General features: G+C 46.2%; 1 protein-coding gene across 1 annotated transcript in view; it reads right to left on the bottom strand.

Moving 5' to 3' along the window:
* Positions 1–19038, bottom strand: part of FRMPD1 (FERM and PDZ domain containing 1) — a 45250-nt gene that overhangs the window by 4764 nt on the left and 21448 nt on the right. The window contains exons 5-14 of the mRNA XM_040225304.1: positions 18879–18986; positions 15765–15860; positions 9357–9482; positions 8135–8254; positions 7432–7568; positions 6293–6419; positions 6047–6142; positions 4141–4323; positions 3139–3286; positions 247–1053 (exon numbers count right to left, since the gene is read on the bottom strand). Coding sequence (XP_040081238.1) covers positions 247–1053; positions 3139–3286; positions 4141–4323; positions 6047–6142; positions 6293–6419; positions 7432–7568; positions 8135–8254; positions 9357–9482; positions 15765–15860; positions 18879–18986 — 1948 coding nt within the window. The remainder of the gene's footprint in view (positions 1–246; positions 1054–3138; positions 3287–4140; positions 4324–6046; positions 6143–6292; positions 6420–7431; positions 7569–8134; positions 8255–9356; positions 9483–15764; positions 15861–18878; positions 18987–19038) is intronic.

The raw sequence follows: 19038 nt of genomic DNA, 5'->3' as shown, positions 1-19038 counted from the left end.
CCCTGATTCCCACTGTAGAATTAATGCCACCCATCTCTGCCTGTCCACAGTTCTCTGAACCTCCCCTGTTGCCCTTACTTGAAGTTGGGATGCCCACAAGTGGTCCACTGAGCCCAGGGAGCCCACCTCAAAAGAGAATGAGCACCCATGCTTTACCCAAATGTTTTCCCCTCAGGCTTGCACACTGCCCTCCCTGGGGACTGAGGAGCTGCCTGCACGACCCACACACCTGCCGGGAGGGCTCACCTGCGAGGGCACCTGGGGGTGTGAGCTTGTCAGCTGCGTCATAGTATTCCTCGTCGGAACTGCCATCCTCCAAGGCCAGTGGCAGGCCTGGGGCCAGGGCTTGCAGCACGGAGCTGGACGGGGCCTCAGACCCTCCCCGCTGGCCCAGGGCTGCCGTGCCCCTACCCTGCCGGGTAGCCGTGCTATCAGAGCTGTCGCTCAGGTGGCTGGCGGGGGAGACGTTGGCACACAGGTTGTAGTAGTCAATCCGGCTGCCCTCGTACAGCCTGGGGTCCAGCCTGAGTGCATTCAGCTCCGGCCCCCAGCTGAAGGCCTCAGGAGCAGGACTCTCAGAAAACTCTGTCTTCTGGCTCTGAGGGTTGGCTCTCTGGGCCAGGTCCAGGAGACAGAGGAAGCCACTGGTTTCAACCCTGCTTCTCTCCTCCTGGCTGGCTGGATCAAGACTCTCCGGGAAGCCAGGCAAGCCCAGGTGGAAGAAGCCGGACGTGCTGGAGGAGCAGGCCTCCAGGTCATCCTCCTCCAGGGCGTCCAGGGACTCACTGGAGCCGCTGGGCCTGCAGCCTCGGCTCTCGGTGTTGGCCGAGTCGGATGCCTCGGATTCGGCACTGTCTGTAGTGCTGCTGGCCCCGCAAGTGCTCGGGCCCTTCCCAGCCTCTGCAGGCGTGGAGCTGTCCCCAGGAGGCTGCTCCGCTTCTGTAAGTGGTCTGCAGGGGCCCAGCTTCGGCAGGCGTCTGTCAGAGAGGGGCTCCGGCACGCAGTCCACTTCGGATGACTCCTCGGAGTCACTGCAGGCCCTGGACTCGTAGCCTGACACAAGAGTTATGTGACGGGGTTAGGGGACTGGCAGATGCTCGCGTATCTACCCGCCTCCACTTTGCCTGCCCTCTTATTTTGCAGATGAGAGAACAGAGGTCCAGCAGGGTGACAGGCCTGGACCATGCTACACTGACTGACATGGGACTCCAAATTTCTACTTTCTCCACCCAAGTGTCAAGTCTCCTTCCCCACATCTATCTGAGCCACCTCCAAGGAGATCTATCTATTTATGGAAACAGCTGGGTATTTAGGTGGTTTGCTACACCCCTCCTAAAAATCTCAGCTCTGTCCTGACTGGTCAAAATCAGACAGGGAATCATATTAAAACAACAACAACAACAACATATCCTTGGACCTCACCCTGATGTATTGAGTCTAATAGCTAGGGAGTGGAGCCTGAGAATCTGTATTTTTACTAACTTTATGACTGTCCTGAGGCTGCTAGGCTAGCATCATTCTGAAGCCTGGCCTAGCGACCCACTGGTGCTACAGGGCTTTTAGAAAAGTGAAAAGTGACCCACTACTGGTACTTGGAAGGATTCATGGTGAGAGGGTTGGGGGGCATTGAGCCAGATCTCAAATTGCTCATGCACCATAAACCTCCAGGTGCAATCTGTTTTCAACTTCTCTCTGGGGACTTCCCTGGTGGTTCAGTGGTTAGTGCTCCATGCTTCCACTGCAGGGGGCACCCCTGGTCAGGGAACTAAGATACTGCATGCCACACACCACAGCCAAAAAAAAAAAACACCCAAACAAACAAACCCACTTCTCTCTGATCCCATCACATTGTATTTAAACCTCTGATGGTTCCTCTTGCCTACAGGGAAGAATCTAAGCTCTCCTACTGAGGTTGAGGCTCTCATAGGGTGACCCTGAGCAGCCTGGTCACCTCCTCCCAGTGAAGCCCCCTCCCCCTTCCTCAGCAGCCTGGTCGCTCACTGCAGCCTTCCGCCTACTCTAACTACTACAGAGAGCTTTTCAGCCTTCACGCCTCCATCGTGTCCCTCTGCTTCAAAGGATCACACCTCCCCTCTTTGCCTGGGTAACTTTACCATGTTCGTCATAACCTATTACAAACAGGTTGAAGTAGGGCTCCTGTGACCACCCCACCAGGCCTCCACAACAGCATGGCTCCGTGGGGTGCCATCTCAGAGGCATCATTCCTTGTTAATAAGCTGTGTTAAAGGGAGCAAGTGCAGGAAACTCTTCATTTCTGAATTCTTAGTTTCCTATCAGCCAGTCTGTGAGATTACTTATGCCTGTCTTATCCACATGGAGGAAATGCCATATAATGGTGCGCTACTGAGCACCTCTCTCCACCTCCACGTTCAGTGACAGCATGTCAGGGGCTTGAAATTTTATCTTTGACAGTAAGACAAGATGTCACTTATTTGTTTAGAAAGTATAGCTGACACGGTGGGAGTGTTTCTGCCATTGCCAATGTTTAGGCAATTGCTTCAAATCAGGGTTCTGTTTCATTTTGTTTCTTCCCCTGCAGAGACAGTTGTTAAACATTTATCAGCAAACCACTGGGAAGAATGCTGCATCAACAGTGCGGAAGCAAAAGCCTGGAGGAAACTGGGGAAATGTCCACTTAATCTGGCCTCCCCTACTTCATTCCTTATGTCCTATGATTTTTAGCTTCTATCTCCACGTACCCTGTTCTTATAAACGTGTAAGGCAGAGAATTTTTATTATAATTGAAGAGAAGCAAAAGAGGCATGAGATGAGACACTAGGTCAGCTATACTTTCTAAACAGATAAGTGACATCTTGTTTTACTGTCAAAGATAAAATACTGTGGATCTTAGAGATGATTTTAGGTAATACTACAGGGAATCAGACACCTTCCACAGCCTTCCTTGGCTTTATGGGACTCTCAGGTACAAAAAAATCCTCTCTATTTAGGATTTTGGAAAAATCAGCTGTTTACCAAGAAATGAATGGAGAAATAGCTCTCATCCCCTTGAGTGGAAGCCTCAGCTCCACTCCGTGCACCATCCCCCTTTAGGCTGCCTTGACTTACAAGGCAGTGAAGTGGGCCTGTCCTTACTGGGTCCAAGCCTCAGCACCTCACCTTCTTCAGCAGACACTCGGTGCACCTGCTGTTTGTTTCCAGGCCAGAGGAAAATGGAGGTGACTGGGTCGACAAACAGCCTGTAGTACCCAGCAATCAGGCAGGCTAGGTCTTTTGCACTGTTGGATTCCAGCAGCAAAGTCAGAACCTTTGAAGGTAAAGAGGCTCTTAAGCATATAATGGGCTAAGGCTGGCAACAAGGGATACAAAGTCTGAAGGCTGGCAGCAAGTGATAGAAAGGGCAATCAGGCCATGTGGGGCCCATGAGAGATTTCAGGTAAATCCAGCCACGGTCCATAGACAGGCCCCCTGGTGTCCCGACAATATACCTGTCCTCACCTACAAGATTTGAAATGAGTATGCACACACACAGCACACAAGCGCTCACACATGTGGTGGGTTCCTCCCAACCAGTCTCCACAGTGTTTCCTGTCCTTTTATCGCAACCCCAGTCCCCCATCCCAACCAGCCCACCCTGCTCATTCATGCTACGGGGCCTCTTCAAGACCTGGCCTAGAAAAGAAAAAAGAGCAGGGTCGAGTAGAGAAGCAAGGAGAGGGGGATAAGAAGAATGAAGCGCCAGTTCTGAGCATGTTGGGGTTAAGTCAAAGGAAGCAGGATAAACGTAGGACCTTCCAGAGAGGTACAGGAAGTACCCTATACCACTGATCTATTTTAATTGCTGTCACCCAAAATCTTGGGCAGCCATTCTGGTCTAATGTATGTGATAATACCCTCTGGTGCTCCCATCTAGGTTGCTGAATCTGTCAGGAAAGTACACAGTCAAGCTCAGTTTATAGAAAAACAACCTTGTAGGACTTGCCCGGGAAAATGTACCCTGTTTATTACTTTCCCTTTGATGGGACAGGATGGACAATTCCATCTCTTAGGAAAATGTTGGACATGAGACTCTGTTAATATCCAAACTCACATAAACTACCCTCAGGTAATTTAGCCCCAGATTCCAGAAGCTGGATTCAAAATTTCTTCCCCATACATTACCTTGACATCCTGAAGATACACTTTGACCATGCTCACTTTCTCAGACTCCTCTGTCAGCTCTACACGGCTGATGTTGGCAAACTCTGCCAACGTGGACATGATGTTGAGTTTGCTATTGATAATTTGGCTAATGCCATACTTGGCTCCAACCAGAAGGGCTATGTAGGATTCTCTGTCCTGTAACTGCAGAGGGCAGGAAGAGGAATTAGTTTCCATTCACAAGCTAGGGAAAATACATTATACACGTAGGACATGATACCTCCCTCTGCAAACCCCTCACCACCACTCCTCTAGATGACCAAGTTAGGTGACAGCCTAACCTGGGCCCCATCTACAGATAAACTCAGTATAAATTTATCTCCCATAATACTCTTCACAATAGAGGATCAAACCACAGGACTTTTACCCGTTCCATAAACACAACCATATACTCGCACACCTATGTGCCTAAATTCACACTGTGCCCTCCACTTGGGATCCCTTGTTATCATTACCTATTGAAAACTCACCCTTTTTTAGAACCTTCCAACAAAACCTACTGCCCATTGAAAACGCCACCTGATTTGCTCCTCAACCCAGAACAGTCCTTTTCTATGTTGATTCCACACCACGTCCTCTGTCCTTCTCAGACAGCACGGGACTGTCTAGGACTAGGATTTCTAGGACTTCTAAGCTCAGGCTTCTTACTGTTATTATTTGTATTTGAGGTGCATATTCCATTAAGGTCCCTGACAACAGAGTCTGTGTGTGTCTACGTCTGTACCTCCAGTGACCAGCAAGCACCCTGAGCCGGTTCAGTGTAGTTGGTTTCTTCTCCTACTCCCAGGTCTTCCCTTGCACATGAAAGGTAAAGAGGAGTTGGAGACAGGAACCAGACAGTTGGCAGAGGGCAGGACTGGCCCTAGAGAAAAGTGGGTAGTTTTTCTTGTACCTTCAAGTTTCCTTTCTGTGATCTAGTGTCTCCTCTGCCATTTAGTCCACTACTTGTACAAAGACTCGACCAATTTTTCTCTTCCCCAAACAATCAGATACTCTTCCTTTCTTTCAAAACATCAATTCTCTTTTTCCATCTACATTGTTAGGTCAGCAGCCTAATTAAATGAACCCATCACTGTAAATGACTAAAAAGCACACCAAATCCACTGAAAGGAGCTTTGCTATTATTTTTTAATCTCTAATTGGTAAATTGTCTGGCTTTGTGCTTGAGAGTTCTGGGGCTGACTGGTGGGGGCAGAATTCCCTTACGCCACATCCCACATCTCTGACTGCAGCAGAGCACAGAGTTCCAGGCCTAGGCGCCCAAAAGCAGACCAAGGGAGGAATGGATAACACAGCAGAGGACTCTTTTTCTTGTTTTCCCTTCTCAGGTCCACTCCTCACTTCCCTTCTGAATAATCAGGGCCCCAGCCTCCCGTCTAACATTCTTATCTTTTCTTCATGATTTCCCTTTTTTCCTCTTCACCTTCGTATACCCAAAGTTCCAGGGTAAACTGATCACAGTATCGTGCCCTCAGAATGCCTTTCCTCTGAAATCTGGCAAAATGCAATCTTCTTGCCTTTCCTTAATCCCTTCTCCTCCCCCATCCAACCTGAAGCTGGCAGCGGTAGTCTCTGATTTGACTTTCCAGTAATGGTCCTGTGCCTCTCATGGTTTTGCTCTGCCCTGTTTGGTGCCTCGTTGCATGATTTGAGGATGGGACCTGTGTCTCATTCAGCTCTGCCTCCCCCAGCATCTGTCAGAGGGCTGGTGTCAAGCAATGGCATGACAGATGCTCCCTGACGTCATAATGTTCACTTTCCCAAACAAATTCTAGTCCATGACAGTCCTCAGGAATTTTAGACTAAAAGATACATTCATGTTCAGAGGCTCTCTTGCATCCCTTATAAGAAGTTCTTTAATACATACCATTAAAGTAGCATTAAAGATTTTCCCACCATACGTCTTGAGTTCCCCAAGGATCTGTAGGTAATTTAAACGTAGCTGGGCAGCAGAAATAAGTTGCTTAAATAAGGGTGAAAAAAAAAGAAAACAAAAAAAGACTGTTGAAGTCAGAACTATTCATTTGCCTAAAATGCAGGCAATGTTGAAAATTCTCCCCCTGAGGTTTCACAACAGTCAGCATGTGGTTGGCAGGGGCTGTGGCTAAATTACCTTCTGTCTGGGTTCCAGCAAGTTCTGGTTCCTCTTCATGTGGAAGCTGATGGCTTTCTTGATGTCTTTTCCTTTCATGTTTCGTAGTAAAGTTGGAGATATAAAGTTCTCGATTCCCCAATCCTTCCTGCCATGAGACATTGGAGACAAGGAGGCTCATGTCTACAGCAAACTTAACTCTAATGAAGAATGTGATTATATTTGATTCAGTAGTTATTGTTCCAAGAATACTGTAATTATGAGCTTCTCTCTTAGCAGAAGATATCTGGCTGGTCTTGTGGAGTATATGTAAATATATATATATGAAGACTGTATATGTGTGGTATCTATCTATTTATTTATACAAAAACACACACACTCCACAAAAGTGAGCCATTCTGGAATTAAACCCCATGATCATTCAAGGAGCCCATTACTCCTTACACATGTTCAGCACAGTCTCATAGGGCAACACACAGAACATGTGAATCCCTGAGGCTATGCTTGAGGATGATGCCAGCCTAATCCCCCACCACCCCACCCAACAAACTAGTTAAAAATACAGATTCTCAGGTCCCACTCTCTAGAGATTTAACCTAAGATATTAGGGGTAAAGCCAAGGATTACAAAAAAAATTTTTAATATAATTCATCAGCAGGCAAGACAGAGCTGAGATTTGGTGAGGAGATGAGTAAATCTGGGTGATATCACCCAGAGCAAAGTGACATTTTAAGCTAAGAATCTGGAGATGTCAGAGCCTCAGGACTTGAAACTGCTCTAATAGGAATGTAATACAACAGGATTTCGTTCACCACAAATGAACTTCCAGGGAATTCCTGCTCTCAGAAGAGCTTGATGCTGAAGTTGTCAACTGATTTCCTGAGATATCCTCCCAGGAACTGGGAATTTACGAAGGGATCCTGTATCATTCCATCTGGAGCTGGCTTGGGCCCCAGAGGGAGCATCGGGTTCCGACCTGGGGGAAGCCAGGCTGTTTCGGAGAGGGTGCAGAGGGAAATGAAAGGAAGACAATGGACAAGACGGGGAGGTGGGTGAGTGTCAGCTTCATGTAGATTCTGGCCATCCTGGCCCAGCGCCAGCCAAGTGATAAATGCAACACGGCTGCTGTTGGTGGGACACTGAAGTCCCCAGCCACTCACTCTATGTACTTCAAAGAGATCTTCTGCGGCTGCGCACATGCGTAGATCCGCTCCTGGATGTGCAGGGCTGCCAGCCGGAGCGCCGAGCTGCACTTCATTTCAACCGCAAAGCGCTCCTGGAGCACATCGCTGCAGCTCTAGGAGAGATGAGATCAGAGACACTGGGAAACAAGAGCACATGGATTGGGTTCCTGGTGCTCTTGGGTGAAAGGCAACTTGGAGACCTAGCTCTGCCGGTTCTTGCCTGTGTGACCTTGGTTGCCCCTTTTGGCAATAAAAACCATAACTCTAAAGATCCTAAATGGTGTTCAGTTCAGTTCAGTCGCTCAGTCGTGTCCGACTCTTTGCGACCCCATGAATTGCAGCACGCCAGGCCTCCCTGTCCATCACCAACTCCCGGAGTTCACTCAGACTCATGTCCATCGAGTCGGTGATGCCATCCAGCCACCTCATCCTCTGTTAGAAAATGTAAATCTACATTGAGGACTAAGCTTTAAGTTCATTAATATATTGCAAATCGCCTAACATAGCAACTCAGTGACATAAAATGGAATTCTAAGGGATAATCAGGCCTACTCTCCCTCAGACCAAGATAATCCCTACCAGTGAGTTGCTTAATTGCCTTGAGCTCATGTTCAAAATAACCCAATGTGCCATCTTTGAGAAAACCCACTGTTATTTTAGGAAGGGCAGACCAGGTCACCTGCAGATAGAGGTATTCAAAGGCCACAGGGTCTTCTTTCAGGAGGTCCAGGGGGTCCCTGGGGACAAAACAAACCCTGAAGAGGCAGCGGTAGTCATGTGATTCCTCCCTTTCCACTACCTGCAACGCATAAGGGAGACACAGTTCATCTTCTGTTTTTCTTCTCAGTTATTCCACAAAACAACTTAAATAAAAAAAGACACTGAAAGATAGTCCCTAAGGATTTCAGTTTTAGTTCTTCCAAGTCAGCACAGACCTGTGCCCTTGACTGACTTTCCCATGGGTATAAGACGTAAAAAGCTCAAAAGCAGCTTCCCACTCATCCCATCAACCTGTTCCCCTTTCCAGAAGAAATCTCTGCATCTGGTTTCTTACATACCCTTCCAGAGACTGTCTGTGTGTATTTGTGCTCCTATAAATGTACATTCCTTTATTTCCCACAAATAGTAGTATACGATACATTATGTGGGTATATATAATAAATATACCCTGCACCTTTTTTTTCACTTCAACTATTTCAGTGATCTAATTTGATTTCTTTCTCCAATGCTAATGGAACAGAAGTGATTTTTTTTTAAAGTTTGTAAGCAGCAATGTTAGGAAATGAGTGACCACGGTAGGAATTTGTCTGCAATGAGGAACACTCAGAGCGGCTTCCATGAGCTCATGCCTTGTTCATATTGCTCCTCTTCTTAAAAAAGCCCCTTTTCCTTTTCCAATTACTTAAAACCTACTTATTTTTATAGTAGTACATACTCAATAAGAATTTATTGACCTGTGTTTGGCTTTTGAAAGCTGGTATAACAAATCACTGCATGGCTAAAAGACTGAGAGGTACAGATCGACTGACTGTGTTAGCCCTGTCTTGCTCAGGACAAGTCTCACAGAAAGGGCTGAGGCCTAGCAACAGATGCTTCCCTGACATCTCAAAGGTGGGAGGTTCAGAGGAAGGTCATCAGAGTTGGAAGCAAAAGATGGGGTCTAGCGGTTGCGTTACCTTGAGTAAATTACCTTACCTCTCTAAGCCTCTTTCTCCTTGTCTGCAAAACAGAGGCTTGCCTAACTGTGTTCACAAACCAGGATGAGTGAGCTCTTTGTTGTCAGGGCACAAGAAAGCACATCAAACCTGCAGATGTGCTGCACCCTGTACCCAAAGGCTATGGCTGAGGCAGGCAGCTCACCCTGCCCAGATCTCCCCACTGGGAGCAGAGGCAGGTGGTACCTGCTGGATGAGCTCGTCCTCATGCAGCAGGTGCAGCCGGGAGACATTGTACTGCTCCTCCAGGACCAGCGCGAAGTACTCTGTGCTTCGGATCGACAGCTTCTCCTTCACCGTGAGGATGATATCCTGCGGGCACAGAGGCACAAGGGTCACCGAGGAGCGGGCCGGTCTGCACGTTCAGGCACAGAGTGGGGAGGACTCCCCTGACCTCCCCTCTGCTCCTCCATGCTGCCAGGGAGAGAAAGGCCTATGCTGGCTGGGTCCACTGCCAATACAGGAAGCTAATCTTGATGGGCCACATGTGGAACTTCTCATCACTCCTTCAGGGCCCTGTGCCCACTGCTCCCTTCCCCTCAGGGCCCCAGTGCCCCCCGCATGGCCGCCCTCTCTGGCTTTACTTGGGAGGCTGAAGCTATCCCTTGGGGCCTTACGCCCCTCTTCAAGATCTCCAGATCCATCCTATCTCTGGAGTCTGCACTGTCAATTGCTTACCAGACATAATCCCACCACCTGCCCTCTCTGCCACTGAGGGAAATAATCTGATGCTTCTGAACCTGTTTCTTCCTGTAAACCAGAGGATAACGATGCTCATTTAGAGGAGCTGATGGGGTGAGTCTAGCATCTAGCAGGTAAATGCTGGGCCCCCAGAACTGCCATGCCACACTCCCCTCGTTCACTACAGGGCCCCCTTGGCATCACGAGGTCTTTGCTGCCTTGGGGCATTCACAGTGCTGTTTCCTCTGCCTGGCACACTCTTCCTGTACTCTTCCCAAGGCTACCTCTGGTCTCTGTATCTAAATGCAACTGTCCCTGTTATTCTGTCCCAGGGTCCTGTTGATTTTCTTCATCACTATGTCATCTTCGATGACAGCACTGTTCTTCAGTAACAGACAGTACAGTGAAGTGAATGGGCTCTAGGCCTAGACTTCTAATCACTAGCTTTGTTTCCCAGGATAACGTGCTTACTCTCTCCATGCCTCAGTGGTTTCATCTCTAAAATGGTCATAATAGTGACACCTCTCTCTCGGGTGTTGTTGTGTGCATTAAATGGCTATGCCCATACATGGTCTTTAGAATAGCACCTGGCAGATGACAGGTGTTCACTGCCTGGTAGCTGCTGACATCTGTTTTTCTGCTTACTGTCATTTACCTGCTAGATGCTAGACTCCCCCAGAATGTGAAACTTGCTTGTCTTGTACTCCATTATATCCCCAAAGCTTGGCATTCAGTGATGCTCAATAGACTTCCATTCAATGAATAAACAGTCATCATGGACTCATCATACACGTCCTGCTAGAATTTTAGATTTAGTAAGTGCCAAACCATCGGGTGCTACCTGCTCCTCACAGCTCCCCATTCTGAATCCTCTCCCTGCTTTCTCCATCACCCCCATAACTAACCAGTGACTAGGTCCTAAAGTTTATTCACCTAGAAACTCAACCACATTAGTTCAATGCCTGCTGTGTGCTGGCCATGATGGAGAGCCCCTCTCATGGCTCTGTCCACTCTCTCCCTTCTCCATTTGGCTTGAGCACACACATTTGTCCTGGCTTTGTCGATTCATGTCCTACGGAACACCCTGCTACCCTATCTGATCTCTACTCTACATCTAGAGCAGAGGTTGGAAACCAAATCCAGCCCATTGCTTGTTTTTGTAATTATAGTCATATGGGAACACAGCCACACCTATTCTCTACAGTGGCAGAGGTGAGTAACCACGACAGAAGCCCCTGGCCCATAAAACATACCACCTTCACTATCTGGCTCTTTACGGAAAGCGTTTGCTGACCCTTGACCTAGAGGAACTTGTCTAAGCCTTGTATTGCTCATCCTGTCCCTGGCTCAAGAATATTCAGTGCCTCCTCCATCACAGCCCACTAGCCCAAATCCAGATCCCTCAATTAACATTAAAGGTGCTCAAGTATCAGGTGCCAACCCATTTATTCCACTTTATCCTTTGCTGCTGCTTCTGTTGCACTTTGCTTGCAAGCCTCATATACTTGCTAAACTTTCCCATCGCTGGGTCTTTGTTGGTGTCATTCCCCATGACTGGAAATCTGTCTTCACACACCACTCCTGACCCATTCCTGTCCATCTTTCCAAGTTGATTTCACAGGCCACCACATCCTGGGGGCCATTCCTTGCTACCTAGCTGGAGGCTCTCTCTCCTGGGAGCCCACAGCACCTTGTTTTCACATCCTACTTTCCTGCTTCTGAACACACTGCATTCGCCATAGTTTCTTCATGAGTTAACCCTAAGTCCCATCTCCTCACCTCAGCCCCACCCCAAGACTCTGGGCTCCCTAAGAGAGTGACCCTAGGGAGTTTATTTCTGTATCATTAACAGCTTTGCTAGCACACAAAAGTATCACTAAAGGACATATTATTTTCCTTGACAGAGAAACAAGGTTTTCTAATGTAAGAAAACTCTTGCTTCTCTTGGGAAGGGAGTGAGGAAGCGAAGTCCCTGATGACTTGACAGTGTTTTTTTCTCTTTTTCACCCATACAATTTGCTTACACCCCCCTCTCTTTTCTGTCACAAAGAGCTAAAAGATTTGCTCTGTAAAAATCTGGCCACTACAGCTAAGTGAGATTAATCAGTACTATACTAGCTAAGTCCTTGCCCATTTCCCCAACTCCATGTGTTGTCTTGGCTTTAATTCCCCTGTGGTGTGTGTTTTCATTGGAAATCATCTCACAGTCTTTTTGGCCACGGAAGGAGGACTCCCTCCCCTTCCAGTGCACCCCCCCATTCCAGTGCACTCTGCTCAAAGGGGACAGAAGTGGAAACCACATCTAATGCATCTGCACAACTTCTGTGCTGAATGGCAACATGGTCAGCTCCAGTGCAGGGTTCAGAGACAACAGACCAAGTTGGAAGAAACTGATTTTGATGCATTTCAGATATCTTGGTGTTCTCATCTGAAAAGTGGGTTAACACTTGCCACCTTACAAGGTTACTGCGGGCATTAAGTGAGATAGCAAATAAGGAAGTGCCCAGGGAACGCCAGATGAGACACCAAACAAAGCCGTTCCTCCCTCTGACTCCTCCTCTGGGCTTGAACTTCCCAGAGCCAGACAGGCTTTCTCCAGCTTCTCTTCAGTCATGCTGAAGTAAGAATGGAATAGGGCATTTGGGGCAGCCCTAGGAACTGCCATTAAGGTATGACCTAAATCAAATCCCTTACGATTATACAGTGGAAGTGACAGATTCGAGGGGTTAGATCTGATAGACAGAGTGCCTGAAGAACTATAGATGGAGGTTCATGACTTTGTACAGAAGGTGGTAGCCAAAACCATCCACAAGAAAAAGAAATGCAAAAAAGACAAAACAGCTGTCTGAGGAGGCCTTCCAAATAGCTGAGAAAAGAAGAGAAGTGAAAGGCAAAGGAGAAAAGGAAAGATATACCCATCTGAAGGCAGAGTTCCAAAAAATAGCAAGGAGAGAGAAAAAAGCCTAACTGCTCCAAGCAAAGAAACAGAGGAAAACAATAAAATGGGAAAGACTAGAGATGTTTTCAAGAAAACTAGAGATATCAAGAGAACATTTCATGCAAAGATGTGCACAGTAAAGGACAGAAATGGTATGGATCTAACAGAAGCAGAAGATATTAAGAAGAGGTGGCAACAATACACAGAAGAACTATACAAAAAAGATCTTAATGACCCAGATAACCACGATGGTGTGATCACTCACCTAGAGCCAGACATCTTGGAATGTGAAGTCAAGTGGCCTTAGGAAGCATTAGTACAAACAAAGCTAGTGGAGGTGATGGACTTCCAGCTGAGCTACTTCAAATCCTAAAAGATTATTCTGTTAAAGTATGCACTCAAAATGTGAGCAAATTTGGAAAACTCAGCAGTGGCCACAGGACTGGAAAAGATCAGTTTTCATTCCAATCCCAAAGAAGGGCAATGTCAAAGAATGTTCAAACTACTACACAATTGCACGCATCTCATATGCTAGCAAAGTAATGCTCAAAATTCTCCAAGCCAGGCTTCAATAGTACATGAACCATGAACTTCCAGATGTTCAAGCTGGATTTAGAAAAGGCAAAGGAACCAGAGATCAAATTGCCAACATTCACTGGATCATCAAAAAAGCAAAAGAATTCCAGAAAAACATCTACTTCTGCTTCATTGACTACCCTAAAGCCTTTGACTGTGCGGATCACAACAAACTGTGGGAAATTCTTTAAGAAATAGGAATACCACACCACCTTACCTCCTGTGAAACCTGTATGCAGGTCAAGAAGCAACAGTTAGAACTGCACATGGAACAATGGACTGGTTCACAATTGGGGAAGAAGTGACAAGGCTGTATGTTGTCACCTTGTTTATTTAACTTATAAGCAGAGTACACCATGAGAAATGCCTGGCTGGACAAAGCACAAGCTAGAATCAAAATTGCTGGGAGAAATATCAACAACCTCAGATATGCAGATGACACCACCCTTATGGCAGAAACTTGAAGAGGAACTAAAGAGCTGCTTGGTCACAGTGAAAGAGGAGAGTGAAAAAGCTCGCTTAAAACTCACCATTCAAAAAACAAAGATCGTGGCATTCAGTCCCATCACTTCATGGCAAATAGATAGGGAAACACTGGAAACAGTGACAGACATTATTTTCTTGGATTCCAAAATCACTGCAGATGGTGACTGCAGCCATGAAATTTAAAGACACTTGCTCCTTGGAAGAAAAGCTATCACAAACCTAGACAGCATATTAAAAAGCAGACATTACTTTGCTGACAAAGGCCATATAATCAAAGCTATGTAGTCATGTATGTGTGTGAGAGTTGGACCATAAAGAAAGCTGAGTGCCAAAGAACTGATGCTTTTGAACTGTGGTGTTGGAAAAGACTCTTGAGAGTCCCTTGGACTGCAAGGAGATCCAACCAGTCCATCCTAAAGGAAATCAGTCCTGAATATTCATTAGAAGGACTGATTGCTGAAGCTGAAACTCCAATACTTTGGCTAGCTGATGCGAAGAGTTGACTCATTTGAAAAGACCCTGATGCTGGGAAAGATTGAAGGCAGGAGGAGAAGGGAATGACAGAGAATGAGATGGTTGGATGGCATCACCGATGCAATGGACGTGAGTGTGAGAAAGCTCTGGGAGTTGGCGATGGGCAGGGAAGTTTGGCATACTGCAGTCCGTGGGGTTGCAAAGTGTCAGACATGACTGAGCAACTGAACAACAATAGGAATTGCCAAAGGAAGGTGCCAGGTAACACTGGTGGTATGTGTGCATTATGTTTGCCTGTGTGCACACAAGTGTGTGTGCAATACGTGTGTGTGTGTATCTTGTCCAGTACCTAGGTGTACTTACCCACCTGAACCTGTTCTTCCTCTAATAACAGAGGAACTGGGCTCAGTGTTGACTCTTACATGGTTTCTAATGCTTGAACAACTCCTTTGTTTGTTTCTTCCCTGGAGCCTGCTTCTAACACTGTTTGCTCCCTTGTTGAAAAACTATAGTGCTATCCCTTAACGTCTATGGATAAAATCCCAATTCCACTGCCTGCCATGCAAGACCATCCCTGCAGCCAGTGTGCACCCTCTCCCACTCCTCCTACAAGGAAACGGTCTCTGCTCCAGTCCCATGGGATGGTTTACTACCTCCCAGGCGATGCCTGTCTTACTGGCTCTCTGCCTTGTTCATGGGACGTCTTCAGCCTGATGTACATCCTCTGACCCCTCTACAGCTGTGTCCCCACCTGCCCTTGATGAATCCTTAGTCACCCTTCAAAGCCTAACTCAGGTCCAGCTTCGCGGCAAAGCCTTCTCTGACATCCTGACGGGATGAGACAGACGGCTCCTCTGTATGCTAAGCACCCCCTCGGCCCTCTCTTTACAGCCATTCCTTCATCCTGCCCTGGCCTGTTGGGAGCTCCTTGGATGTCCATTTTCCCCCAACTAGACTGCAAGCTAGGGGGACAGAGACCACTTTCTACCTCTCTCTGTATCACCTGCCTCAGAGCGTCTCCTTTCGGGGAACATAATTAAATCCAATTCAAACTGACTTCCATCCAGAACAGAATTCCCAGGGGCCTGGACCTGCCCTGATACCTTGTCTGGGTTTTTTAGTGACTCTGGCCTTTTGGGAAGCAGGTGGGGCCCCATACAAGAGGCAGGAAATCCCAGTAGTTAATGGGGAAGGCTAATGAGTTGTATTGGGTACTTCATCTCTCTGAACCCTGATTCCCTCCCCTGCAAGAGGGTGATTAAAATACCAGCTTGCTGGGTATTTGTGCAATGAACTGAGATGACACAGTGCTTGGCTAACTCCAGGTGCTCAGACCATGGGATTGTGAGATCGCTGAAGCAGCTGCTGGCAAGATGCCTGGGGGTCCTGGGAGCCAGCAAATTCTCATCAGAAAGAAATTCAAGTTTACTCCGAATTACCTTCACAGTCGTGTGTGCCTCAAACTTGAAAGCTTTGGTCTGTCCATTCTCCAGGTACAACTTGAGCACGTTGGGCATACACAGCAGAGAATTACCCTGGAAGACACAAGAGCAGTGTCAAAACTGTCCCTCCCTGTTCCTGGGTGTGACAGAGCCTGTTTCCCTGGCCCTGCCTTGGTGTGGAGAGCAGGGTTCTCCCCAACTTCCTCACCACATTGTAGGCTGACTCTTGACATTCAGAGATTTCTGCAAGGGACGAGGCCTATGCCACACAGACACAGGCTTTGTTCCAGGGCCAGCCACAAGAACTGTTCGACAGGAGGGAGGAGGGTGAAGAGTGAGCCCTGCCACGGGCATGCTGATGGCATTGCGCAGGCATGTATGATACCATCTGCTGACACGTCACTGCTCGTTGCCACCTACAGCAAATCAAGTGACAAGCATGCCCACTGCCCCAAATGGGCCTTTCTGAGATTCTTGCACTGTGCCTTGTAGGCTTGGGTGAAATGGGGGGTAGGAAGCTCCCTGAGAGTCCCCTCAACATTTCACTGCTGCCCTCTCTGTAGTAAAGCATCACCAAAGGACAGAGGGCTGCTTTCTACCTCTTGTTGTTGTTGTTCAGTTGTTCAGCTGTGTCTGACTCTTTGCGACCCCATGGACTGCAGAATACCAGGCCACCCTGTCCTTCACCATCTTCCAGAATTTGCTCAAACTCATGTCCATTGAATTGGTGATGCTATCCAACCATCTCATCTCCTGTCACCTCCTTCTCCTCCTGCCCTCAATCTTTCCCAGCATCAGGGTATTTTCCAGTGAGTCAGCTCTTCACACCAAGTGGCCTCTACTCACCCCAACTATCACTCTGGATTCATGGGACCCCTTAAGGGGTTCTGCCACTCTTGGAGGGCTTTTAGGATGGGATGCACAGGACTAGTCTGTTTGGTGACCCCAGTCCAGCCAAAATTCCTGAGGCAGAGCAGGGCAAGGGAATCATTCTTTTTGGGTTTGGAGAAACCCCTAGGGCTGGCTCTCATAAAAAGTGACTTCTGAGTGTTGAGCTGTAGACAAAGAAGTGGCTGGTGCCCTCCGGAAACTGTAAGAGATTCTAGGGTCTCCAGGATTTGAGCTACAACTGCCCCCGAGCTCTCATCTCTGGAAACCCACCTAGGTTAGAAGCTTATCACCTTTTTTCAGAAAACTGACAGTCTTTTTCAGTTAAGAATTTTGTATCTTCTAAATATATAGGCATTTATATCTTTTAAGCAAGACATATTCATCACTCTATATAACTTTTTTTTTTTGAAAGCCAGAGTACTTTTATGGAAGAAAAGGAATATGTTCATATCCCAGGGCCAGTTCACACTCAATCAGGGATGAGGGATTTTAAACCCTTCACTTTGCTGTCATCTCCTGACTCTGGTTTTAGGTATTTAGAAATCTTAATCTTTGGATTTTCCAAGTATGACTGCTTTCCTTGATACTTGTGATTTACAAAAAAATACATTCATAACATCACCAGATAACTAACACTATTTACTTTTCTCTAAGGCTTCTTCCAATTTTTATCTATACCTGTAAATAGCTTCCAGAGAACTGCACTAATATATTATGCACAATTCTATGTGTATTTTTACTCAACGCATATATACTTCTTCATGTGAGTTTAATGTTTATAATTTTAATGGACTTATAAATATTCTATTGAGTTGAAACATCAGAATTTCTTTAACCATTTCTCTGCCTAAGCATTTAACATTTTCTCAAAAATTTTTGTGATATATATATATATATGCAAAAGATATCTTTAAATGAATGGATTTTTGCATTTAAATTATTTTATAGAAATAAATTAATAAGAATGTGATTCTTGGGCCATTTTTATGGCATTCATTAACTTTTTTTCTACTCCCAAAGATTAAATCAATTTACAAAGCCACCAATTAGTACATGAATGCAGCTACTTTCTCAGTATCAGGGCTTATATTTTCCTTTTTTGTGCTAATTTACTAATTATAAAGTGGCAGTTCTTAATATTTTCCTTTGCATTTCTTTAATGGCTAGCAAATTTAAGAATATTTGAAGTGTTGGTTTCCTTAAGTCAGGCAGAGAAAAATAATACTGTATGATATCACTTATGCGTAGAATCTAAAAAGTAAAACAAACTAGTGAATATAACAAAAAGAGACAGACAGACTCACAGATATAGAGAATAAACTACTGGTTACCAACAGGGTGAAGGAAGAGGGGAGGGGCAAGGTAGGGGTAGGGCATTAAGAGGTACAAACTATTGTATATAAAATAAATAAGCTACAGATATATTGTATATGGCACAAAATATAGCTGATATTTTATAATAACTATAAATGCATATATAACCTTTAACAATTGTTAGTCACAATGCTGAAACCTGCAACTTATATATCAACTATACCTCAATGATTAAAAAAAAAAACCAAACATAGCTTTCTATTTCAGATTCTTCTAGGGTCAGTCTTGCCTCCTGAACCCCCATATCACATCAATCCTGGGTATTCCAAGTCAAAAAGGACTAGACAGCATATTATAGTGGAAAACAGAAAAACTAAAGTCACACAGACCTGTTCTCCTGTATTTCCTAGCTGTATGATCTCAGAAGTTAATTCTCTTAACCTCTTTAAGCTTCTGTTTCTTCTTTGTTACAATACCTTCCCTTGCAGGGTATGGTGATGATGAAGGACTATGTACCCAAGATATTTTGATTCATGTATTAGAGATCCAGTATATGATAGGGTCTTTTTAAAAGCAACCCCTGCCACCATCTCTACTATCAAGGTATCACCTTCAGAGGGAGTACTAAATTAGAAGATTCAGAATGAGAAGTGAATAACTGGAACATGTTGAAATTTCCAGGCAGAAAAATGGAGTCTCAGAAAGACACAGTCATACCCAGTGTGTCTCTCTCTGTCCATGGTTTGTAGGCACCTTACTGAGGGAACATAGAGCCTCCAGCGAGCCCACTACACTCCCACTTTGTCCCCTCCACGCTGTGGATGCCAGCGTCTCCAGGAGATAGTGCCAGGAAGCCGCTTGCCTGCTTCATGAACAGTCACTGCCACCCCCTGACCCATGCCACACCTGGCTGTGTCCACTGACGAGCACTTCCTCCGCAAAGTGCACCTTCACGGGGTTGGTCTTCAGCCTGGCTCGCTTCTCTTCTGTCAGGAAGGAGGACTTGGGGACTCCCTGCAAAAAATTAACGTGATGCACTTTAGAACAGGACTTTTAGAAAAGCCAT

This window comes from Oryx dammah, unplaced genomic scaffold (genome assembly GCF_014754425.2).
Source record: "Oryx dammah isolate SB20612 unplaced genomic scaffold, SCBI_Odam_1.1 HiC_scaffold_1, whole genome shotgun sequence".
Taxonomy (NCBI): Eukaryota; Metazoa; Chordata; class Mammalia; order Artiodactyla; family Bovidae; genus Oryx; species Oryx dammah.
The sequence above is the reverse complement of the archived record's forward strand: the minus strand, read 5'-3'. Positions and strand labels throughout refer to the sequence as shown.